Source organism: Aplysia californica, unplaced genomic scaffold (assembly GCF_000002075.1).
Source record: "Aplysia californica isolate F4 #8 unplaced genomic scaffold, AplCal3.0 scaffold00285, whole genome shotgun sequence".
NCBI classification, from domain to species: domain Eukaryota; kingdom Metazoa; phylum Mollusca; class Gastropoda; order Aplysiida; family Aplysiidae; genus Aplysia; species Aplysia californica.
The window spans coordinates 632882-658462 of record NW_004797555.1 but is presented as its reverse complement, the minus strand read 5'-3'; the positions used below and the strand labels follow the sequence as shown (position 1 = coordinate 658462).

Sequence of the window (25581 nt, the reverse complement as noted above, 5' to 3'; positions counted from 1 at the left end):
TCTCTCTCTCTCTCTCTCTCTCTCTCTATCTCTCTATCTCTCTCTCTCTCTTTATCTCTCTCCCTCTATCTCTCACTCTCTCTCTCACACACACACCCCTTTTTCGGCATTTATAGGCTTCAAAGACAAATGGACATAATGCTTTTGAAGTATTGTTTATACTCAAGTAGGATGCTAATCTCTCTGAGGCTGCATAAACCAGATGACTTGCTCACAATACAACTATGTACCACTGATAGTCATATTAAGAATTAGCTTCCATCTTGTCACACCTTGTCCACAGTGTTGGGGTCACTACAGTTGGAACATGTCCATCTCTGCCCCCCCCCCCTCCTCTTCAGGATCCATTCCAGAGTCTGTCTGCTTACAGTCTCCATCATAACCTGTAAAAATTAGCTGCAACAGACATGGACACTGAAGCTAGCTAGAAAAATACTACTATCTATTTCTTTGTAACCCGGATTTCCTTTTCCATAAGACTTTATACTTCTCTTCTCATCTGGCAGGCCGACACATTTGAGCTAGAGGCAGTACACCTGGGCAGCCTTAGCAAAATCCAGATTGGTCATTCAGAAACGCGACCCGGAGATGGATGGTTCCTGGATAAGGTTGTTGTCCGAGAGGGGAAGTCTGCCAACATGGAGTTTGTGTTCCCCTGTGGAAGGTAACAGCAGGAGGAGTTGTCTTGTTCCCACATGTGTCTCGACGCAGTGGAATCAGGCGCTCGTAAAATTTTGGGCATATGGAGTTATTGGTGTCATCTAAAAGCTTGTTTATTTGCCTTGCTTTCGGTGGAAAAAAATATCCGTTTATCTCAAATAGAAGTCGAGATATTTGCGATTGAAGATGAGGTCACCTGGTTTCAAAAGTAAAATTAATGAGAAAATGACCTCCAAAGATTGGTAATTTCAATTGCGTAAGAGTCCTTAGAAAATTGAAAATTACATATTTTGTGCTTTTAAACAAGGTTTTTCGGTAAAATCTATATGGAAATGTGTTTTCATATGAATGTAAAAGGTGTTTAGCCAAAAAACAAAATTTCGATAAAATTGCCAAACTGTTGGAAAAATGCCTTTTTGTTCGATTTCTTTATTTTGACGAGTGCTTAATTTCACCACGATGCCTCACATATGTGATACAGTAAAAGTCATTTGTAGAGTGTACCTTTGAAACATGATCCGAATTATTTTGTGGTAAAGATCATCTTTTTCATCTAGCCATTTAGCAGCATCTACATAGCTGTTCTATTCTTATCTGGTTAGGCTGTAATGTTATAATACCTTTGTTCAGTTTTATTTGAAGTTTTGCTTGTTTCCATGAATGGAAAAGAATGAACATGAGTGTAAGATAAAACATAAATTTCATGTGAAAATTTTTCAGTCATGTACCTCTGTTCTTTTTGGAGAAAAAAAAATCTAACAAGAAACACAAGATAGGTGTGACATTAATACACCATGAAAGCTTTCTCTTTACCTAAACTGCTTGTGAAGCAAAGTAAAAATTGTTCAATAGTTGTTTTTTTCTCTTCTTGCATCTTTTGTTGTCATATATGTTTCTGTTTATTACTATTTATCATAAATGGCAAATTATGTTTTTTGAACAGATGGTTTGACTCTGGCATGGAAGACAGAAAGCTGGAGAGAATCGTCCTTGTTCAGGGTACGTGATTCTTATGTGACTCTTCTAACCCTTTTTGCCGTGAATGTGCACCGCTGTGGCTGATTCCTTTTTCATGGTGCTATGTAATAAAACTTTCTAGAAAATGGTTGCTTTATTTTATACCCGTGACTGATTCATCAAAACTATCACTCGTGGTGTTGGGCCTTTTTTGCTTCTTTGAAATTTCTTTGTGGTATGCGATGCTCTGTTTGCAATTGCATGACGAATGTGAATGTTTTGTCTGTAGATTTGAAGTTGTACAATGTTTTGACTTTAGGGTTAAAGGGCAAAATTGTTGTCTACGCTGTTTAACTGTTCTAAGCCCGAAAAGCAACATTTTTCAGGAAAGAGGAAAAACTGTTTCTTATTTTAAAACATCGTTGCTATGTTGTGTATCATTTTTTTTCAATATTTAGAGCGTGAATTTCGAGAAAATGTTTCTTGAACACATGCAACCGATGCTACAGATTAAGTCACTGCAAGAAAAAGGAAATTTTCACAATTTCGGGCTGAGTACACCTAAACAGCTGGCTGATGAAGTACTGATGTATAATCTTGTATCCTCGCGGGTGAAAGGCTTGCGTGTCTTAACAATGGGACTTCCTAGCATTATTTCAATGGATCCTGTCATTTTGTTTGCCGCATTTTTGATGATTTGTGATAATAACGACAGATACCTCCCTTTTAATAACCCAATTTTTAGTTGAAGCATCCTAATAAGAAAGATATATATAGTAATTAAGTTTCTATAAAACGGGTTGCGAACTCATGCCTGCAGACCAGTTGAGGCCCACAGGACAATACTTTGCTGCTTCTACTTGTCATCAAAGTTTAGTGTTAGTGCTACCCTACCTCAAGTCAAATGTGGCTGAGTTATATAAGAATAGTAGGAGTAAGCACTACCAGACCTCTGGCAGCAAAGAGTAGGAAAGAAAGAGAAGCCCTATGTTCTGAAGAACACTTCATGTTCCAAACTACTATTAGTAAAGATTGAGAAGATTAGATCAGTTCTAACTTTGAAAAAAAAAAAATCTTTGAACCTTTTTCTTTTGTGGAATATTTGCTGCGGCCCAGGCTCAAAAAGATTCCACCTCCAGCAGCCTCTGGGGAATTTGAGCTTTGTTTTAGTAGAGCTTTTACAGCGCTCACAACTGCATAAGGTCATATGAGCGCTAAGGGGTGGATGTCGACAGAGAAATCCTTACAGGGAATCAGACTTACTCTGCTCACCTCTCTAGCTTCAACGACGCAAAGTCTGCTTTGACTATCAAGGCTCTCGGAAATGGCGGGTCACAAGTGTGTTACAAACATACAACAAAAGTAGAGGAGAAATGACGATAATAAGGATTAGGAAAGAAAAAGCAGCAGTTCCCTGTTGCCGTTCAGGCACAGTTATGAGCATGACATTGATGAATCAGCCCATTTACAATTACAATTCTACTGTGCATAAGAACTCGAGATGTTAATGTCCCCCCTTTTGGGAATGGCCTAAAGACACTTCAGTCAGTAGCACCGGCCCGGGGGGTAGGAAATTTGAGTTTAGAGTTATCTGCTTTACAATAGAAGGGTGTTTTACCCGTGGTACATTACTTAATGCTCTAACGGGACTGGGTTTAATTTTTTGGAATATTCATACTAGTCTCCCGGTGGTTCTTTTTTATGCACTGTATCGTCTTTCAAGATGTAATAGGACAGCACCTGTCTTACTGTAAATATCACTACATAACACTGAACTGACAGGTGGAAGCTCTCAAGCTGCTTAATCAGTATCAGCAGCAACAAAAATAGCCATTTTTAGTGTCATCAAAACTACCTCATATTTATTTCATGGAGCCAGTAATACTAGATTAGTCAAGTTTGATTTTCTAAAATAAAAAGCCTTTTCTTTCTAACAAATAATACTGCTTTTGTATAAAAAGAAAGACAAAATGATGAAATGGAGTCAGTAGTTTTTCTTGTCGGGACACAAGTTTTGCACTTTTTGCATGCCTACAATTCACAATTTCTCCAGTTTGCTCATGAACACATGCATTCGCATAGCCACAGACAAGAACTCATGAATATACGCTTGCATGCCCATACGTACACATGCACCTATCCAAGTACACATGTGCATCCACTATGAACTCAAACATAACAAATAAAAGAAATGTTCACAACTCTGTCCACTGCTCTGAACAACCTGTGTTCCTGTTTGTATCCTATGCACATCTTCAGACCATAACACGTACATGCAAAAATATTCACGTACTTGATTTCTCTCTCTCATGTGTCGTCACACGCTTATGCTTATACGTGCACTTACTCACTTAACACACACACACACACACTCACACACACACACACACACACACACACACACACACTCACACTATACACACACATGGGTGCGCACGCACTTACTGTTATACTAACTCACAGGCACTCTCAGGTGCTCACACCCACACACTGTTCGCCTCCCTTGCACTTGATCCAATAAGCACTGAGTGGTCAAAAAGAGAATGAGCACATCCTTGCATGTTTGTTTGGTGCCTGCACAAATTTTTCAAACTTTTGTCATGTACTGTGTGTGTTACTACTATTTTATGATGAGTTTGAGCGCATGTGTGTCTGCACGAAGCATGATGATTATTAACCCCTGCATGTCCATTGTGATTCATTTCTTTTAGAAGGCATGCATACTCCCAGGAAGACAGATTCAGGCAGCAGGATGCGATGAGACAGCTCCCTCATTTGGTGCCAGAGCTCCTTAGCAAAGACGAAAGAATACTTAGCTTGCTTAGCTGCGACCACTATTGATAGAAATAATTTTGCAAGATATTACTGCCTCATAAATACAAAAAATAAACATGCTTGTCTGGTCCAAAGGAATTTTGTTTACATACAGGCTTCCGTTTTGGTGTACCAGTTTCATTTCGCAATTAAGTCTCTCTCTCTTATGATCATAAAAGCATTCTCTTGAGAACAATTGTATTTGGGAAACAGGTATGAAATACAATATTTTTTGAATATCGAGACTGCCCTGAGTCCACTGGAGTCAGCCTTCAGATCTAGCATTGTTCGTGACTTTGTTCAGGCATCTGATAGCTTCTTTTCTATCTCGTTTTAGTTCCTTTTCCACCTGAAATCTTTGTCCTGGAGTAAGACTTTATCGCTTTAGGAAAGAAACTAAATCAGAAAAGATCATGTTTAGAGGAATGAGGATGATTTTTTGTCAAACTGCTGTCAGTTGTATGAGCATTTCAATTTACTAGCTTACTAGCAGCTCTGGCAATATACACCAAAGTGTGGTAGGGACAAAAAACTGTCAGTTTCCAGCAAACCAAATGATTTCATCTAAATGGCCTGCCCTAACTTTTCTTACAAAGTTATTGAAAATTACCAAGCATTGACAGTAGGCTGTACTTTGACGAGTTAGCACAAAATGGCGCATGCCACATTTGGTAAAATATCTTTATTTCAACTCTTACATGTTACAAAATATGACAACTTAATTATGGCATGAACCTGGTACCAACACATCATTATGATTTTTTTAAACAAAATATGATTTTTTTAAACAAAATTATAGCCTCAATTATCTCTTTCTACACATAACTTGGATACAAATGGAACAACTTATTATTTCTACCAAGGGGGCATCACATCTCAGTTTGTAATTATTTTCTAATAATTAAAAAGAAAGAACAATTTTTTATACATAAAAGGTATTTCCTTTTGCGTTTCATTTATATTCCCAACCCTAGCTGCATGACTAGCTCCAAACTGGGGTGTTGTTGGTTCTTAATTCTCTGTATGCTGGCTTCCTTTTGGTCTATTCATGCTATTCCGAATGCTCTAAAAATTGCATGCTGTGCTGTACTCTGTTTTGTGCCAGTCATATCTTTACTTCATTTTTTTAAAACACAACAATCAAATGTATGCAATGTATCTTTCATATAGTTTAAATTATGATTTAAAATGTAGTTTAAGAATACATACTTTATATCTAAATTATTGATGTTCAGTTTGAGGTTCAAACTAGAGTCTCTAGCTAATTAAAGCTCCAAGGGTTCTCATATTTCACATTCCATAATCTGGACAAACATGCTGACAAAATCAAACTGTCCATTTCGTCCAATAGAAAGAACTGCTGTTTAATGTCCTCTTAATTGAATATGGAGATTTATTTTCTGTACGATTGATGTTGTTAATGCAAAAAGTCTGTGATTATGTACACTGCTGGAGACAAGCCTACATACCCACTGAACTTTGTTTGCTGTGACATAACAAAACTTCATGTTGGTCTACACTAACATCAGCATATCATTGTATTTACTGTGCATACATTACTTTGAATGTATGTGTTTGTGTGGAACACTTCTCTGGTCTTGCCAAAATATCTGCCAGCCTTCAAGTACTGTATACAAATATTATCTACAGAATCCTATTTGACAGAATAAAACAAGCTTTAATTGTTTTTAAATTTATAAGACCTGATGATTCTGATAAGATCATTTTGCCTTTTCTTGCTTTGACAGTTTGTTCTTTTTAACAAGCAGTGTGTTTTATGGATAAATTTAGTCCAACTCCGCCAAGTAAAACAAATTTTCTTTACCTTGCCCCAGTTCCGTCTTGATCAGATGATGTGTGATTATGTATCATAATATACATCACATATTATAAACAGCTTTATATGAAAGCCTTCTCGTATAGGTTTGGTGTAGAACAAAGCAGAGCCAATAAGGACATTCCTACAAGTTTAGGGTTGTGTAAGTTATGTTTCCTATGATACTTAGAATGCTTGGAAGATCTAAGTGAACAGATTAATCAAGTACATTGTTTTTAACTAATTTACAATTAGGACCCCGATGAGATATGTTTGGCATAACCAGCAAACTGAGTAATTATTGCTTATGAATCAGTTTAAATTACCTTCTGTCATAGATTTGTATAACATTAAAACAAAGCTAAGGTTTGATATACTAATTGTTGTGGTGCTAACTTTTTACACATAACACTGCATCTTAAAAATGGTGAGAACAACATGACAATGAATTTGCCTTTCACCTGATGAAGGAAATCCCTCTGTACTGATAGATGCCTTATGGTGCTGCTTTGAGAGGGAATCAGGGTTGGGCATTTTTTTCTGTTGCAGATAGCCCAACAATTTATTTTGTATTCAACTTGTATTTATACACTGTATTTATTCCGTACTCTCTCATCTTTTTCATCATAAAGATCATCGTATCTTAATCATTTTGTTTGGACAGTTACGAAAGTCAATGTTTCTCTTCATTTTGGCTGTAGTTTTTCTGTTTTATTATGTTATTTTGCTAGACACATGTAGAAGGACCTGCTGGTTAGGGAGGAAAAGGAGGAAGGAGAAAGGGTAGTTGCAAAGAAGGAAGGAGGAAGGGTAGTTGCAATGCACAGAAGTAACAGATGTTCCTTAATGCTGGGCCAAGAATAGGGGTGTAGAGATATACCTTTTTCTGTCCTGCTGTTAGTTTATTTGTTAATACAACCCCCCCCCCCAAAAAAAAAAAAAATTTACGGAAAAGATTAACTCGGATTTTATTCATTGAACAAGACGGTAAGTAAGAAATGGAGCTGGATCGAATGTCAAAACTTCAGCACAGCTGGACTGCGCTTTTTTTCTCTTTCAGAAGGATCTGATTTAAACATTGAGAATCTCTGTGTAGGTTGAAGAAGATGGATTTTAATTTAGAGATGTGAGCAATGATTTTGGTCATAGGAATGACAAGAGTTTTGTCGTCACTGTTGCCATTCTCTAGAATTAATGGATTTAAATAATTTTTATTTTACCTTTGTTTGTGGTGCTTCAATTTGATATTTTTTTCCTGACTCGGTTTATTTGCTTAAGTTAATGCCATGATTGTTTTTTATCATTTACTTCATACTGTCTCTGTTTGTTACTTTATATTTTTGCACTATAAAAGTAGAAATAGTCTTTTACTACGCATATACATAGGATTTGCAGTTTTGTTTTTAAAGGTTATTTTTGTGTGTGGCACAAACTAATAAAGTTATTCCTAAGAAAATGGTCTTTCTGGGTTTTTTGTCCTTCGAGAGTAGATCATTGTGAGTATGGTCTGATCACAGATCAATTTCTTGTGTATATTTTCAGGTTAAAAGTCAAAGAAAGGAATATTAATCACTGAAATGCTTTGAAAGTATATAACTTTGTGCGTGCAAATCAATTCAAAGAAGTTTTTATGAGCTAAAGAAAAAATATGCGTAGTAAATGAACTGTTTTTACTTGATCACTGTTTTAAAGAATACAATTTTTTTTGTAAAGATTGTAGGTGTTTTGCGCCCCATTGACACAAAAAGAACACACACAACTTAAGTAGAAATATTTGTTTGATGCTGAAACTTATATTCCCTGTTTCACTGTGAGAACTGCGTGCTGTTCAAGTGTACCAGGATAGTGGTGATCATATTACATTAACTCAGTTCCTAATGTATTACTTGAGAGAGGGATAAACGGCGCTAGTTTTGTAGCCGTTGGCACCTCGCTGTCGCACGCAGGAGACCAGGGTTCAATTCCGAAGTGGTGCAAATTTTTATAGAGTATCTAGGTTTCTCTGCTCAGATGTTGTATTCCTATCAGCCCAGATTGGCCCTGACAAGCAAGGTCTGAAGCCCACCTCCTAAATGATCTAAATTGTGTCAATGGGGGTGTCAAAACAGCTACATAAAAAGAAAGAGGTGCTGGTATAATAAGTTAACTGTAAATTGTCCAAACTGTATGCCTCTCTATTGTGTTTAGATTAACGTTGAAATAATTGCAATTGTGGCAAAGACTGAAGCAAGGCATATATATAGATTTTTAAATGGTTCCGTCTTCAGAAGGATTCAGAAGCAAGAAGCAAAACACTGGACTTGAAAAGAAAAAAAACAGTACCATTGCACCCCCACCCCCCACCCCCTGCCCTCCCTCACACACACACACACACACACACACACACACACACACACACTCACACACACACACACACGCACACACACACACACAATCAATCAATCAATCAATCCACCAAGTGGAAGAGCTTTAGGTTCAGAAAATCTAAGGCATTCTCTAAAAAAATACTGATAAGTACCTCAATTTTTGTGGTGTATCTTATGGACCACTATATATCACTAGATTCTGAAGATTCACACACACACACACACACTCACACACACACACACACACACACACACACACACACACACACACACACACACACACACACACAATCATCAATCAATCAATCCACTAAGTGGAAGAGCTTTAGGTTCAGAAAATCTAAGGCATTCTCTAAAAAAAATACTGATAAGTAGGCTACCTCAATTTTTGTGGTGTATCTTATAGACCACAACATATCACTAAATTCTGAAGATGATTAAGACTGACTTTGGTCAAAAATTAGTTTTAAGACGCTAAACAGGGTATCTTTTAAACCAAGTAGAAACTAACATTGTGATAACTTGAGTGGCCATCGATCTTGGGATTTGTCTTTTTGATTATGCCAAGATGAATGTTAATGCCAAAGACCTGGATACCTTATATTTATATCTATTTATATATGCAAACACTGCTCTAGTGCATGTAGAGATTGAATCGGGGAAAAGAAAGCCATGCTTTCAAAATGAGCCATACTGTTGAATGTCTCTAGGGCTGTCCCCGTGGTTTTATGCACCCCACATAATTTAGCAAAATTTGATCATTTTTGCATAATTTCTTATTATTTTCCTTTATCATTCTTTGCTAAAATTAACAAAATCGTATAATTTCATATTTTTCGGCTCAGTTTGCGTCATTTCAGAAGTTTTCTTGCATAAAACGACGGGGACAGCTAGGGACATGCTCAGTTTTATGTCAAAAGATGTTATGCCAATATGTGTATTTCAACCAAATGCCGGATGAACAAGTGCTTTTCCAATTTAAACATTTGATCTCCCCACTGCTGCTTTTCTCCCCCTTCCAAAAATTGCAAAAAAATAATTGGAGAATGTCATTGGAGAGTTGGACTTAACTTGTGGTACTATTAGCTTCAGAGACAAGTAGCATGTTTCTCCTCTCTTCTTTATCATATGGATGATATATCAAAGCAAATGTATTTCTGAATAGTTTTGGTTCCTGTAAAAAAAAAAAAAATTTAAGTGACTTAAGTTATCATAGTCATGGGGTCAGGCTGTGAAACACATTTTTGGGTTGCTTTGCAGTGTGACAGGTCCTCATTTGTTTGTTTTAGTAGAGGTTTTACGGCGTTCGCAACTGCATAAGGTCATATGAGCACCAGAGGTCCTTATTTAGCCGACAGGGAAACAACAAATATTTAGAATGGAAGTGAAGCTATACAGTCGCTTTTAAGCACAAGGGGCTATCCCGAAAAAGGCTGTTTTGAGAAAATGGAAGGGAAAGTTTTTGACTCCTTATTCAGTTTCTTTTAAAGACAGGAGAGTTTCTCTATAACCAAAGAAATATACACACCAATGAAACCAAACCTCTCCTATAGGTAGGGCAATGCCTATGACTTTTGGTGCAGGTCAAGATTTCTGGAAACCCCCGAAATCTGGGTTAGCCCTCTTGTCCTTAAAAGCGACCATATAAAGTACTGACGTGAACTAATAAATGCACCATGTACAAAGTCGCAGAAATTGAATTAACTCAGAAACAGTTGAAGAGATTCCCATGAAACAAAAAAAAAGGGATTTGTTTTGTTGAATAAATCTGTGGTTGTGAGCTTGAATAATATAATGACCCTCATTTACATAAAGATGAGCGACTGCTTTTCTAAAGTATGGTGAAGTTTTACACTTTTTACACAAAACGTTAATCTTTTTAAAGGCTTCCTATTTGAGTGGTTCTGGCATCAGACTCTCGGGTAAGACTGTTGATTCCATGTAGGAAAGGTTTTCCTCACCACAAGGCCACAAAGCGTACTTGGCAGTTGTCAGGGGTGCAACTTGTAAAAGATGAGGACTGAATGCCTAACAAGGGGCTAAGCTGTATGTCTGTTGTAAGATGGACATTGTGAATTCGAATGAACAGACTGAACAACTGCGTTACTTGAAAGTCTGATGAGCCATTGATAAGAAGGAATAGGCAACTACATACCACCCCTTTTAGACACACTTATTAACTGCATTCTTTTGGATATGCCAGTACCATTTATGGGTTTTTTTAGCTTCCAAAAAAATGGAGAAAATGACATCATCAAGCTGTCCTTGTGAGGTCATATCATGCCTTCCATGGGCTAAAACTGCAGCAGGACATGGATAGCTGGTGCCTCTATAAATGAATTATTGATGATGATGGTCATTCCTTCAAGGTTGATTTGGAGTTGTGAGCCAAATGCAAGAACTCTATGAATGAGACACCACTATGTGTTTCAACAACTGGTACTTCCTCATTTGTGGTTGGTGCAAAAGGTTTTACAATTAGATTCTAGCACAAAGCCTAGGGGATGAGCACTATTTCTTGACATGTTCTTTCTACTGTATTGCCGATGGCCAAACGCAGCTGTTGCACTAACCAATTGGGTACGAGATTAATGTGAATCTTTATTTTGTTTTCAGAACCAGCCCCCACCAAGATTTCTCCTGGTGAGTCTCTTTATCTGAACAAAAGCATGCTTACCCTAGCGGGTCACACTGTAGTCTAGCACCTAATTCAGTTATTTTGTACTGAACACCTTCAGTATAATATGGTTAATTGAAATTTGCTGCTTTTTTTAGCTTGGACCTAACAATGTATTTATCAACAGTATTGCTAGGGTGTTGTGAGCATGTATATATATGTAAAGTTATGGAAGCCAACAATAAATAAGCTGCATGTGCTAAAACTCACCATGTGACCAGTTGTCTCCAGGATTTTAAAGTTGGTTAGACACATTTTTCTTCATCGTTCATTGTAGCAGCCAGCAAAGCTCCTAAGAAATAAACAAATAACTAATGTCTATTGTCATTTCTGTTTTAAACAGTTTTTGTTCAAGTGATATGTGTGGTATTTAATGTTGTGACCATATTAAAACTATTCGCTTACTGTTCTGTTTTTCAGTGCAAAATTTGAAGTATGGTGGCAGTCTTTTTTAATGCTTTACCTGCTCTGCTCTATCTTCTTGTTGTACTTGCATGCACCTTCTACTGTCACAAATGGTCTCACCCGAGGCTACATAAGCCAACCATTTATCTTGTCTGTAGCTTCATTCTTGTTAAAAGCTTAGAGCACTATAATTTTTACCAGATTAGCATGTTGTACTTCTATTTCAATTTACACTAATTTAATGTTGTAGATTTAGCATTGTTTTTTAGCTTTACTAATATAATAAATGTTGTTTGAATGTATAAGTGTTCCTTGGTTATATACTTGCACTGTTTGATTTAAGCTAAGGAAAGTAAGGCCTGTGAAAACAAAAGATTTTTTGGTCTATGAATGGACACAACTATATGTCATGCAGTTAGGGAACTATCCAACCACCCGGTGCTGCCTCCTATCGGAACGCCAGTCTCTGTCAAGTCTGATGACACCATAGCTTTTGAGTCTGAGGAGGAGAAGATCATGCAGGAAGTGGCAGCAGAGGAAGAAGAAGAGGAAAAACCGGTTGTAGAAGATATACCCGACTCCCCACATACAGCCAATACAGTAGATACAGTTGATGACGAGACCGTAGAGGAAATAGATGAAACTGGCGACGGTGTGACAGAAGCGGAAGAGGTGCAGGAGGAAGAGGAGGATGCTGATGAAGCTGTAATGTCTGATGATGGTGAGAGGTGCAAGGTTGAAAGTACAATCTCCTCACACTGACGGTCACCCTGGGCTTTGCTATGGCAACACTGTCTGTTGTTAACAAGTTGTCTTTTACACTTTAATGACTTTTCTTTTCTTTTTTTTTTTTTTTGTTTTGTTTTGTTTCCAGCACTGTAATATTATCTATTATAATATTATTCATGCAGTCTTTATTCTTTTACAGACATTCTCAAGTTCGTTTCTCTGAAGCTATGTTGTAAAAAACGTGGCTTAATATGCTTTTTCTGTATTTGGATATTGAATTTTGAATTTCTGAGCTACACATATATTAATATTTGGTTGTTGAAGAACTGATGAAAGATTCTAAAAAACCCATCTGATCTCTGAGTAATGAACTATTTCAAGTTTTAAGAAATCCTCCATTAATTTTGACAGAACATAGTATGTAACACTGCGACACATGTTCAGGCCTGCAACAAATGAGTTGCTGAATTTTTTTATTTTTTGCAGCCTGGTAAACAAAAGTTGTATCAATGTGATAATGTTATTCATTATCAAAGTTTCATGAATCAACTATCCTATAGATTTCTTAATAACTCATACCGTACACTTTTTCATATACATGTATTATGTGTTATAACATAATATAAAAATATAAAATCTTTCTGTTTCCAATTGTTCCTGCTGTTTGCTTTGGGTTTTTTAATGCTTGAATCAAAAATAAAAATATCAAAGGCATTTTGAAATCTGTCCTACCTTTATATTTACCCCCCCCCCCTTTCCCTCTCTCTCTCTCTCTCTCTCTCTCTCTCTCTCTCTCTCTCTCTCTCTCTCTCTCTCTCTCTCTCTCTCTCTCTCTCTCTCCCTCTCTCTCTCTCACTCCGCCCCCCCCCTTCTCTCTTTTCCTCTTTCATTTCAGTTTATATGTCTTCTTCTTTTTTTTTTCCTCCCTTTTTATCTTTTTATTCCATTTCTTTTTTCAGTCTGAAGTACAATGAGCACATATAAGCACACAATGTTTTATACTTCCAATACACAATGTGCACCATATACACGTGTATTACATGTATATTCATACGTATTGATACTTGAAGGCTAATTCTCTTTAACTGAGGTGAATTGTTGAAGTGCAAGACATCTATACATTATCTTTAAGTACTTAAATTTTTGTTTTGCTTGTTACAGGTTTTTTGTTCTTGGGTTATTGTTGTTGGTTGTTGTTTGTTTGCTGTTGTTGTTTTGGGTTGTGTTGTTTTTTTTGGGGGGGTACTAATATTTTATAGCTGTAGGCCTAGGACGTACTTAAATTATTTGTTTTGCTTGTTACAGGTTTTTAATTCTTGGGCTGTTGTTGCTGTTGGTTGTTTGTCTGTTGTTGTTGTTTTGGGGGGAGGGGAGGGGGTTACAAATGTTTTTTAGCTGTTGGCCTAGGGACCTTAAAAGAAACTATCTGTCCGTTTAGCCATGTGTAATTTCAGAAAAACATTGAGTCTGAGTTGTTCATTAAAAATTTCATTTGATCTGTATCACTGAAGATTGTACAATGTCTCTCTTTCAAACTGTCAGTACATTTGGAACAGGGCACTGAAAGATTATACTGAGTAAAAGAAAGGTTTAGTTATATTATATACAACAAGAATACTTGATAGCTTCAAAAGACATCTTAAGCATTTCCTGTTCCTACAGGCTTTTCTTTCATAAGCTTTTACCTTTATTTTTTTATTACAGTTGTTCTGTGCTTATGTCTGGATGAAAATAGTCCGTGCATGTGTGTGTGTGTGTGTATGTGTGTGTATGTGTGTGTGTGTGTATGCATAAATATATATTGCATGAGAAGAAAAGAAGTAGTAAGAAAGGTTTTGAAAATGGGTATTCCAATGTAAAGCGCATTGAGCTACTTTTTTGAAAATGCGCTATATAAATGTTATATATTATTATATTAATATTACTATTTATATTCATAGTATAGATTTTTTAATTTATAATTTTTTGTCCTCTGTTACGAAGAAATGCCGAAGAAATTCCATGAGATTCTTGGATTTACTCTTGCTGTATCTGATTTGTTGCCCTTGATCTGGTGATAGAGAAAAATTCATCTTTTCCTCTGAGTCAATTAGTTTCACCTTTATGTCTGTGAATTTGTTCTTGTATTATGAGTTTTATAATTTATAAAAAGATGATTAAGATGATTATTTTGAAGAAAGAAAACTGCATGGTATTCTTTGCTGTCTGCCATTTATTTGTTGCTCTTCAATCTCCAGAAATGATAATGTTGTCGTAAAACAACAACTTGATTTTGACTTTGAAAACTTAAGTGAATTATATTATTTCCTATTCTTATAAGAGCACACTTCCAATATCTTCATTTAAGCTTCCTTGTCCAATTTGACGCGCTCCTGTGTAACAAATGTAAGAACAATTAAATTTAATTAATTTTTTTAAAAATTTTGTCAAAGATGTTTTAAAAGAGTGTTGAACTGATAAAAAGTAAGAGCAGTTTTTATAATAAGTTTCCAAGTGTTTACTGTTTCCAAGCACATTGTTAGTATGTTTAGTTCCTATGAATAGCTTTTAAATGTATAACTGTTTTTATTTGTTTTTGTCTACAGAAGAACTTCCAATTGAAAAGACGAAAGAAGGTAATGTTACAGATATAAAGTTAAGAAGAAAATGGCTGTAGGAAAGTGAAAGTATTATTTTCATGTACATAACATGAGAAGATGTTTTTGCTGCTTTTATAGATATACAATATGATGATGATGTGTAGGATTGATGAGTTGTGCATGTTACTTATTTTCCTCTCCTTTTTTGTGTAGAATTAAATCTTATTTCTCCTTTTTTAAAAACCTATTGCAAAACTGTTATTTATTGTCCAGCCTCGTGCAGCTATATCAAAGTAACAAGTAGAAAAATTGAACTCTTAAGAATTAATATATTTTGCGAAGGAGTGATGACATTTAAAATTTTTTGGAGGTTTTTTTTTAAGGACGAACCTGGGCTTTATAAAGAAAGCTGGGTCACAATGTTTCATGACAGTATGCATTTTAAGTGCTTTGAAAACACTGCCATCTTATAATTCAGTGACCAAAAAAAACCCCAAAAAAACTCTTTTTGGGAAGTTGTTGCTGGATGTTTTGAGTCGATGTGTTTTTCTAGGTCTTTTCAGTGTTTCTACTGTCCTAATTTTTTGTGGTAGAAGTTTGACCATTATCTTACTGACATGCCGTAAATTCCAACCTAAAATCTCAACAATTCAGTCTCTTTGTAAATCTGAAAAACCGTAAGAATTTCATCTGTTTGCTGTTCCAGCTAACACCAGCATTGTAGTGAGCACTGGTTCACAAAGTGGAGCGATCATGCAGGACACCGTTGTCCTCTATGTCTATGGCTCAGATGGAAAAGCAGGACCCGTGCAGCTGGGTAGTGGCAACGATGACCTTTTCAAACCTGGGACCACAGATGAAATAAAGGTTGTACGAGTATTAAACATCGGTAAAATTTAAACAGGAATTTTGGGGCAGAAGAAGAGCACAAAAGTCAGAAAAGGGTTCGTTCCTGTTAATCTTAAACTCTTGTATGCATGCATGAACTAGCAATATAACTATGAAAAGTATTTGCAATCCCTGGAGGATGGGTTTGAGGTCACCATGAACAGCGATATGAAGATAAAGTTTCCTCTGCAAGAATCACGCATTGAAAACATCGGGAAAATAAAACATCGTTTTGTAAAGTACACATTATCAAAAATGAAAATAGGTTGTTGTTCTTTTTTAGTACATTTTTATTTTGTAGTGACTTGACAAGGCATCGTTTTGATGACTAATACAGACTGTTTAATACTTATCCTTGTTAGCACGAAGTTATCCCGTCAAGCTCGCTTTGTTTAACTATTAATGCACGCAGGTGTCATGCAGTCAAGTCACAAGAAGTTCAATTTCAAAGTAAAAAAATAGTTTAAAAAGCATATTGTCCTCTTTTAAGTAAGCCATACAAACTTGGCAGATACTGACTAAAAATATAGTTTGTCATAATTGTTAACTTTTAAGGCAGAAACTGAATAAAAGTGAATTAGTTACACCATTCTTCTTCTTTTAGTATGTAATTTCAAAGAATTTCTTTAACACAATAATAATTTTTCTAAATCCTTAGGTCAACATTGAACCTGACGTTGGACATCCTTACAAAGTGCGTGTTGGGCTGATGGAAGAAGTCTTTGGCTATGAATGGCATCTTGATAAGGTATTTTATGTGTGCGCATGTGTGTGTGTCTCTCTTTTCCCTTCTCTCTCTTTCCCTTTCTCTCTCTTTCCTTTTCTGTCTCTGTCTCTCTCTCTCTCTGTCTCTCTCTCCCCCCCTCTCTCTCTCTCTCTCTGTCTGTCTGTCTGTCTGTCTCTCTCTCTCTCTCTCTCTCTCTCTCTCTCTCTCTCTCTCTCTCTCTCTTTCTCTCCCCTCCCTCTCTCTCTCCCATCCCTTTCTCTCTTTTTCTCTCCCCCTCTTTCCCTCTCTCTCCTCCCTCTCTCCCCTCCCTCTCTCTCTCCCTCTCTCTCTCTCTCATCCTGTCTCTCTGGCTTTCCTTTTCCCTTTTTCTTCTTTCTGCCTCTCTTTCACACTCTCTCCTCTTTCTGCATACTTCTGTGCCTTCTTTGTCTATCTATCACTCACTCTGTCTCTCTCTCTCTCTCTTTCTCTCTTTGGCACACACATAGAATGCAGATGGGAACAGAATTTGAGATATAACTGTTTTTACAGGAGAAAAAAGAGCCATTCAAATCCCATGTATTTGGACTATAAAAATCACAATGATGAAGAATGAATCAGTACATGTACAGACCTAGAGCAGACAGCGAGCATATTTCAAGAAAATTCTCCCTTTCATGCAATGACTCTCAAGAATCAGACATAAACATTGTTTCCAAGACTGAGTGGAATTTGCAACAACCTATGATATTCATGGCTTTATTAAGCTTTCATAACTGAATGCCTATTCCTGTTGTCCTTTCAGCTGCTCGTAAAAGATGTCAACTCAGGGAACGAACTACAATTTGACGTTGACCGCTGGATGTCGAGGCAGAAAGATGACTGTGACGTTTGGCGGGAATTGCCAGTCACTAGACCAGATGGCCTGCCTTTGCCAGGTAAGGAGGTTGTATATTGCAGTGAGAATAAATTTCTCAGTTTGGAAACATGAGCGAAAAGGAAGGTATGAATACAGTCAAATCTGCCATAACAGAAACCTGTATAATACGGAAACCTGTCTTAACGGAATATCCCCGTTCCCCACTTGATATATTCCTCTTTAATTACCTGTATGAAACGGAAACCTGTCCTAATCAGAAACTAAAAGAAAAATCGGCTCCCTTCTAAGGGTTTCACCTGTCTAAGACGGAAAATGCTTTGCCGATTCAGCCCTAATTTGAAACAAAACTCGCAAGTTTGGTTCCGCCGGCTCTAAACTTAACACCATGGCCATGCCGCTGGGTGAGCAAGGGGAGTAGGGGTGCAATTTGGGGGTAGATGTTACCCCATCTTATGAGCCGTGAACGATGCAGATGGTCAGGGTGGTGTGGGTGCGAAGTCTCACAACTGCCCGTGAGAGAGCTCGAGCGAGCCACTACGGAAACTTTCCTGGGTAGCCAGAAGCCAGAGGTGTGAAATTAGATTGACTAATGCCTGCTGCCCTGGTACGGCCAGCCGAGAAAAGAGTTCCTCGAATCATTGTCACATGATGGCAGTCAGGGGTTGCTTTGGTTGACTGTGCTTGTTACACCGGTTGGTGGAGCTAAGGGTGGAAGCAAAGGAGATGTTCAAACGTATCTGTTTTTAATAGGTCAAACTGTGGTCCTATGAAAGGCAAACACTGGTGGTAAATGGATAAGTAAGACTGACGCATGTCCTTATGAGACAGGATAGCAATTGAGAGGTGTGAAGTTTTGACCTCAGCTTGCCGATCGGACAAGCGATCCTTGATCCCACCAACTAGGCCTTTGAACCCCTCCCCATCTCCCCCTAAATTCCCATGTCTAAGATGGAAAATGTCTAAGATGGAATTTTTTTCTGGCTCCCTTGTGATTCCGTCTTACACAGGTTCAACTGTATAACACCCTGTAAAGTGCCATGCTTAACACTTTTAACACTGTCGGCGATTTAAGTTGCCAGGGTGTAGTTTGCGCTCATTACTGCCGGTGACTTTAGACACTAAACATAATTAAACAACAAACAGATTCACTGAACTGAAGTAAATACCAAAGGAAGTCACTCTATATGGTAGCTTAATGGTTGATGAGTGTCTGTGAATTTTAAAGCGTGTTTCTTGGGCTGTGAAGGTTTTTTTTTATTTTTTGAAAATTCTACCAGGGCTTCTGCATTCTAAACTGATGCAGTACTTGAGTGTTTTTCACTATATATGAGCTTTTGGTACTGTAAGTGTTTAGAACGCTCCACTTGGACTTTGGTCCACAATCACTTACACCTGTGTATACTAGTTGGACTTATGATGTGCCAGTTCATGATTGTACAATTGGTCGCTTTTAAGGACAAGTGGGCTTACCCAGATTTTGGGGGTTTCCAGAAATCTTGATCTACACTAAAAGTGAGCATTACCCTATCTATAGGAGAAGTTTGATTTCATTGGTATGTATATTTGTTTGGTTATAAAGAAAACTCTCCTTGTCTTTTTAAGAAACTAAACATGGGGCAAAAACTTTACCTTCGATTTTCTCAAAACAGCATTTTTCGGGATAACCCCTTTGTGCTTAAAAGGGACCAATTGTTTACTTACTTATGGTCATTATGGAAAGATGAAATGTGTGTATTCTATTTCCTTGCAAAGGAGCTCTTTTCCTATTCTGACTATTGTGGGTGGTTGGCGGGTGCTCTGGTGTGGTTTGCTCCTTCTTTCCCATCAAACAACTATCGTCTTTATCTCTCCTTCTTCTTTTTTATGTATGTTACTCTCTTGTAACACCTCTAATCTTCAGCACTTATATGACCTTACTGTGTTGCAAGTGCCGTAAAACTCTAACTAAAACCAAACTATTCTGACTATTGCAAAAAGTGTATGTTGTCATGTGAACAATGATCAACTGGAGCTTAAAAACCTTAATCTGCTAACGTTACAGTGGTCACCTATGGCATTGAGGTTCACACCGGGGATATACCAGGGGCAGACACTGAGGCGCCCGTCTTCATTAACTTGATGGGCCAAAGAGGAGATTCTGGGATGCGGAGGTTGTATGTTACACAGACGGAAGGAAAGATGTTCTCTCAAGGAAAGGTATTCAACACTTCATTGATCCTATAGCTGGAGCCTGTTGTTGTTGTTGTTGTTGCTTTTAGTTTTGTTGTGATGGTGCACATATATTGTTCAAGTTTTTCTTTTGGTTTACTTTGATAGGGGAAAAAAATGTCAGAACAGAAAAAGAAAAAGGAAATGTTTATTGACTACCAGAAATATAAAAGCTTCACTCTGCAAAAAATGGAGGACATTTTAATAACTTTCCCTTGGGAAAGTGAATTGCATTTATGCAAACAGTTATTTCATGTTTGTTGCATGATGTCTTATTGATTCTCTCTACATAATAAATGTTTATCTCTCTCTCTCTCCCTTTTTAACTCCCAGTGGAGCACAGGTCATCAACAGCATTACTCCAGTGAAGCCTGTCCTGAGCATCCTTTTCTCTGTTTCCGTGATGTCCCCGCTTTTTCAATTTCCGCTTGTACCGCTCGCCTCCATGTCATCTTTGGTCTTCCCTTCTTACGTTCTCCTTGTGGGTTCCATGTTAAAGCCTGCCTAATGATGCTTGTCGTGGGTCTCCTCAGAGTGTGTCCAATCCATTTCCATTTCTTCACCTGTATGTCTTCCTTTATTGGCCTTTGGCTTGTTCTTTCCCACAGTTGAGCATTAGTGACTCGATCGTACCACTTGATCCCCACTATCCTTCGTAGGCTTCCATTTACGAAGCTCTGCAGTTTCCTTGCTGCTGATGCTGTGAGCCTCCATGTCTCTGAACCATACTGTAGAACAGTCTTCACGTTATAAATGTTTATAGCGAAGGGAAAATACTTTGCTAGTTCAATTTGGCATATAAAAAGAAAATGCAGATAGGTAAATAATCTATTTAGTGGCAGTAAATTGAAAACACTGACATGAAAAGGGTTTCCTGTAAGTGTATGATGGAAATATTCAGGCACAGCTATGTGTCACAGTGATGTGTAGAAATGGGTTTTGTCATTGTTACAATAGAAGTTTCATTTGATGAGCATACTGTGTGCAAGATTTTTTTATTTTTTTTGGTACATCAACAATTCATAATATTCTGTTCATAACTGTTGGATCAGCTTGAGCTTTAGCCTTACCTGAAAAAAGTTCTTATGTATGGTCATACTAGCTGGGTATCCCGTTCAATGAATGGACTTCATCGTCAATTCATTGTGGGTTCAGTGCGCACAGCATGGGAACGGAAGTCTTGAAATATGTCTTGAACACTGCATTAAAATGAAGAATGGGGAACTCGTAAACTGCCAATAGTGTTTTCTATTTTTTTTTCTTTAAAAAAATGTTTAGGCAAATGCAAGCACTTACTGAAAAGAAAAGAAATTTAGCTTGGTCTGTGAACTACCATCAGTAATTTTTTCATGGTTCTACATTCAGTAGTTTTTTCATCTATAGAAAACAACCTTCCACATGTATGCAATTATAGATTATCCTCTCCTGTGGCATAAATTCATGATGTCACGATAAGTCCCTCAGTCATTCCGCATCTCAGTCCCTTGGGAGATAGACAACATTGCACCCTGTCAAGCAAATGCCATTATCATTCATACATTCTGTGAATATCTCAACAAACTGGGATGACAGTGGCCACAACAACGACACTAGTTTCTTCTTTCCCTTTCCAGATTGACAGATTCACCCTGGAAGCTGTGTCACTCGGTGACATCACATCGGTCACCATTGGTCACTCTGACAGGACCCCAGGGAATGGCTGGTACTTGTCCTATGTGGCGATAACAGAGAAAAATTCTTCCGACCTGCCAGTGGAGACTTTCTTTCCGTGCGACAAGTAAGAGTTAAAAGATTGTCATTATCAATGATTCTCCCCCCCAATCAGTACAGTTTAGATCATTTAGGGGATGGGCTTCTTTGACCGTGCCTGTCAGGGCCAACCCATGCTGAGAGGGATACAACATCCCATCAGGCAGATGGAGATCGTGGGTGGTTGGCGGGTGCTCTGATGTGGTTTGCTCCTTCCTTTCTCTCAAACTTCTATTGTCTTTTTTTTTTTTTTGTTACTCTCTTGCAACACCTCTAATCTTGGACACTTATATGATCTTATTGTATTGCTAATGCTATAAAATTTTACCAGATTTTTTTACTTGTGTTCCCAGTCTCCTGATTTCTAATGGAAAACTGCAATTTCATTTCATCATGGAGTTTAAATGTACTGAATTTGCCTTATTGAAACTTTCAGTAATGCCATTGTGAGACACACATATATATGAATATTAGTTTGCTCCATCTACTTTTCAGTGTTTCTATTGCCCTAATCTATCCTCTGCAAAATTACTCAATCTTAACTTCCCTTCACTTTTCCAGCTGGCTTGATGCAGGACATGAGGATGGGAGCACGGAGAGAGAGCTCAGACCTGGCCAAAGACCTAAGCCAAAAGCCAAGTCCAGTAAGAGCCTTGTTTAGGATCTTGTGATAGTACTGAATTAAAACAGTATGTGTCACGACGCGGTGAAATCAAACGCTCATCATTTTTGGGCATGTGGAGTTATTGGTATCATCTGAAAGTTTATTCTTTTGTTTTGCTTTCAATTTTTTTTAAATACCCATTTATCTTGAATAGAAGTCGAGATATTTATGATTAAGGGGGAGTGGGGGTCACCTGGTTTTAAAGGTAAAATTAGCTTCAAAAAATGGCTACCAAAGTAAGATGACTTCCAAAGCTTGAGAGTCCTCGGAAGCTGCAAAATTACATTTTGTTTGTGCTTTTGATTAATGTTTTTCAGCAAAATTCACATAGAAATGTGTTTTTGAATAGACATAAAAGGTGTTGAGCCAAAAAACGAAAAATCAATCAAAATGTCCAAATGAGCGGGAAAATGCAGGTTTCTTCGATTTCATTAGACCTACCTGTCCCTGTCATTTTATGCAAGAAAAATTGTGAAATTATGCAAACTGGGGCCTTAAATGTGAAATTATGCGATTCTGTTAATTTAAACAAAGAATAATAGAGGAAAATAATCAGAATTTATGCAAAAAATGATCAAATTTTGCTAAATTATGCAGGGTGCATAAAACCACGTGGACAGGCCTATTGTGATGAACGCTTGATTTCACTATGCTTCTCTTTAATCCATTCATAAACTGTAGAGCAATACCAGTCATTCTGAGAAAAATGGAAATTGGAGATCCGTTTATAAAAAGTGTTTAGTTTAATTTCACAAAAAATTGAAAAGAGATCGAGAAATGTCTTGAAAGAGCAAATTAAACCCAAAATATGTGCTTGGTTTGAGAAGTATGTTCTTGGGTTGTTGGTTTCTTTTCAAAGTTTTGTCTATTTAGAATTTGTTGCTGCGTTTGCAGGTGGAGAGTATACGATGTGGATCACAACAGCTGAGGATTCTCAGCCGGCATACGGAGGCAAAGCAACCCTGGTTATCTATGGCGAGAAGGGTCGCAGTGAGGACATCAACTTGTTTGCACCCAACAGTACTGCCAGATTGTTTGAGCCTGGAAATTCTGATGAGTTTGAGGTGAGATTAAGACGTTATTATGTCAAAGGCATTTCTGTTTACTCATTTAACAAACGTAAAGGGATTCTTTTAAATGGCACTTTATCATCATCAAAAGAATTTTTAAAATTGTTTTTTAAGCGAGTGTTGGCCGGTAGATCATTCTGTTTGGTTTAAATCTAATAATATTTGTAATGTGTTCTCTTTGTGGTGTAATAATGATTTTTTTGCATCGTAAGTATGATCACTTTAAAACTATTTTTTCCAAAGCATAAAAATTGTTTTCTAGTTTTCATGTCACAATTTTTCTTGATATTGTTTTAGCTGGTTACAGAAACTGGAGTGTGCTGCATTCATAGATTGAGGGTTTTTTGGGGGTTTTTTCAGGTTTCCGCTGGTGACATTGGAGAAATTTACAAAATCCGTGTTTCTCGAGACGACAATCCAGACTGGCGGGCTTGGCATTTGGAAGAGGTCAGTTGCACAGTGATGTAAATCTTCTTGAAATTAACTTTTCCTGATACAAGTGTATGAATTTGGGAATTATTTATGAGGCAGCGTGGTGAAATCGCAAAATTTACCTCTGAAACCAGGTGACCCTGACCTGTTTCAATTGCTAATTTTTCGACTGCTGTTCAACATAGATGGGTATTTTTTTTCACCAAAAGGAAGACAAATGAACAGGCTTTAAGGGGACACCAATAACCCCATATGACCAAAAATTGACGAGCCCCTGATTCCCCCACGTTGTGACACATTTGTTCTATGTTGTAATTTTTTTTTAATTTCTCTGTTACTTACTTACTTACTTCACTCTTTTCACCTTTTTACTTATCTCTGGATACTTTCTTACACTTAGAATAGAGGTCCCAGTTGTGGAATTGGAAATGATAACAGGTTCTTAAGAATGTATAGCAGTGGTGATACAATAGTCCAAGCAATAGAGTAGATGTATTTGTGTTCTATTCTGTTTTGTTTTGTACGGCATTGAATGGTTTGTATGTGTGTACAGTACTGTAAATCAGATTCTGGAAAGGATGTAAATATATTTTGATAACATTTATGTTACTATCTTTGTACTGTTTTTCAGTCCTTTATATAACTTAGTTTTCTTCTAAAAAAAAGTGAGGGCAAATGTTCTTTTGATTTGCAATTGGAAATGTATTGTAGTATACAGTAAGCAGCTGATATGGAGCAGGAATTTGTAACTTATTAAACCTATTGTGGACATTAGAGTAGAAGTGCTAAATACTTTATCTATGCTTGTATCAGTCAGTGATGTGAATTCATTATCTAAGCTTGTTGTGAAAAAGCTGCATTTGAAGATTTTTCTCTCTGTCTTCTTCGCATGAAAGGAAATGGCCTGAAATCATAAGGCATGTGCTTTACAAGTTTTACCCGTGATGCTAATTTATGCAGAACCATGCTGGGTTTTTTTAATTCCCTTCTCACATGGTTTTAATGTACAGAATAAAATTGCTGTCTTCTTTTTTTTTAACCAAGACAGGATTAACTTCAATTTGATTTCACTCTTTGTGAAAGTGAAAACTAGAAGGAAATTGTCTTAGTTATTGTGTATTTTGTATTAATGACTCCTTGGATTGTAAGAAAAGACAAGTTTGTCAGAAATTTAATATAATATATGTGTATGTCAATGACATGTGCTCTTTGCTTTTATGCCTTCAGGTGAAACTGAAAGATAAAAGCACAGATGAGACCTATGTGTTTTCCTTTAATCGATGGATGTCAAGAGACATGGAAGATGGAGATCTGTCTCGAGAGCTTCCACTGGTTGCTGCAGACAAGGAACTTTTGCCAGGTAAGATTCTCTCATGGTATTTGTTGAAATTAACTTTTGAATTTTGTTGAAATGCCCGATCAGCGCAAAGAAAACAGAAAACAAACTAACAAAAACAGCAGGAGAGCACTTGGGAGTCATGACCTGAGTGTGGCCCGGCCCCCTTAGATTGTTAGGAAATTAGGGCCAAAACATTTGCTAGAGAGGGGTTCTTCCTCTGAAGATCCCCTGCTGTCTGCTCGCCCCACGAGTTTTCTCCCACTGCAATATCTCTCTATAAGTATATTTATATTTTCTCATGAAAGATTGATGTGTTGAGTGGACCATTTTGGTTTTGTTTGTTTGTTTGTGTGAGTAAAAAGTACATCGACCCAGTATTGGTCATTTAGTTCTGGGAAAAAGTAAGAAAGATAGACAGAAACAACAGAGGAAAAGTAAAGAAACAGGACCTACCAGTGGCGCCCCCTAACCAGTCACTATGTTTAAGTTGTCAGGTACTAAAGTGTCTAAAAGGCAAGCAACTTATTTTAGAAAATGCTGGGGTTAAGCAAGTTTTCAAACTTCGTTTTTAAAACTAAATGTATTACTGCTGAGAACTTATACAGTTGCGCTCTTACTAAACTAACTAAAACTGAATAAAAA

General features: G+C 37.2%; 1 protein-coding gene across 2 annotated transcripts in view; it reads left to right on the top strand.

Annotated features, from left to right (window-relative positions):
* The window catches only part of LOC101859869 (lipoxygenase homology domain-containing protein 1), a 99643-nt gene that overhangs the window by 25631 nt on the left and 48431 nt on the right, over positions 1–25581 (top strand). For both annotated transcript variants that reach the window (XM_013084325.2, XM_005101504.3), the window contains 13 exons: positions 507–664; positions 1604–1659; positions 11230–11256; positions 15010–15039; positions 15710–15870; positions 16550–16639; positions 17403–17535; positions 19519–19673; positions 21299–21462; positions 21996–22078; positions 22993–23162; positions 23529–23615; positions 24828–24960. In XM_013084325.2, coding sequence (XP_012939779.1) covers positions 507–664; positions 1604–1659; positions 11230–11256; positions 15010–15039; positions 15710–15870; positions 16550–16639; positions 17403–17535; positions 19519–19673; positions 21299–21462; positions 21996–22078; positions 22993–23162; positions 23529–23615; positions 24828–24960 — 1447 coding nt within the window. The remainder of the gene's footprint in view (positions 1–506; positions 665–1603; positions 1660–11229; positions 11257–15009; positions 15040–15709; positions 15871–16549; positions 16640–17402; positions 17536–19518; positions 19674–21298; positions 21463–21995; positions 22079–22992; positions 23163–23528; positions 23616–24827; positions 24961–25581) is intronic.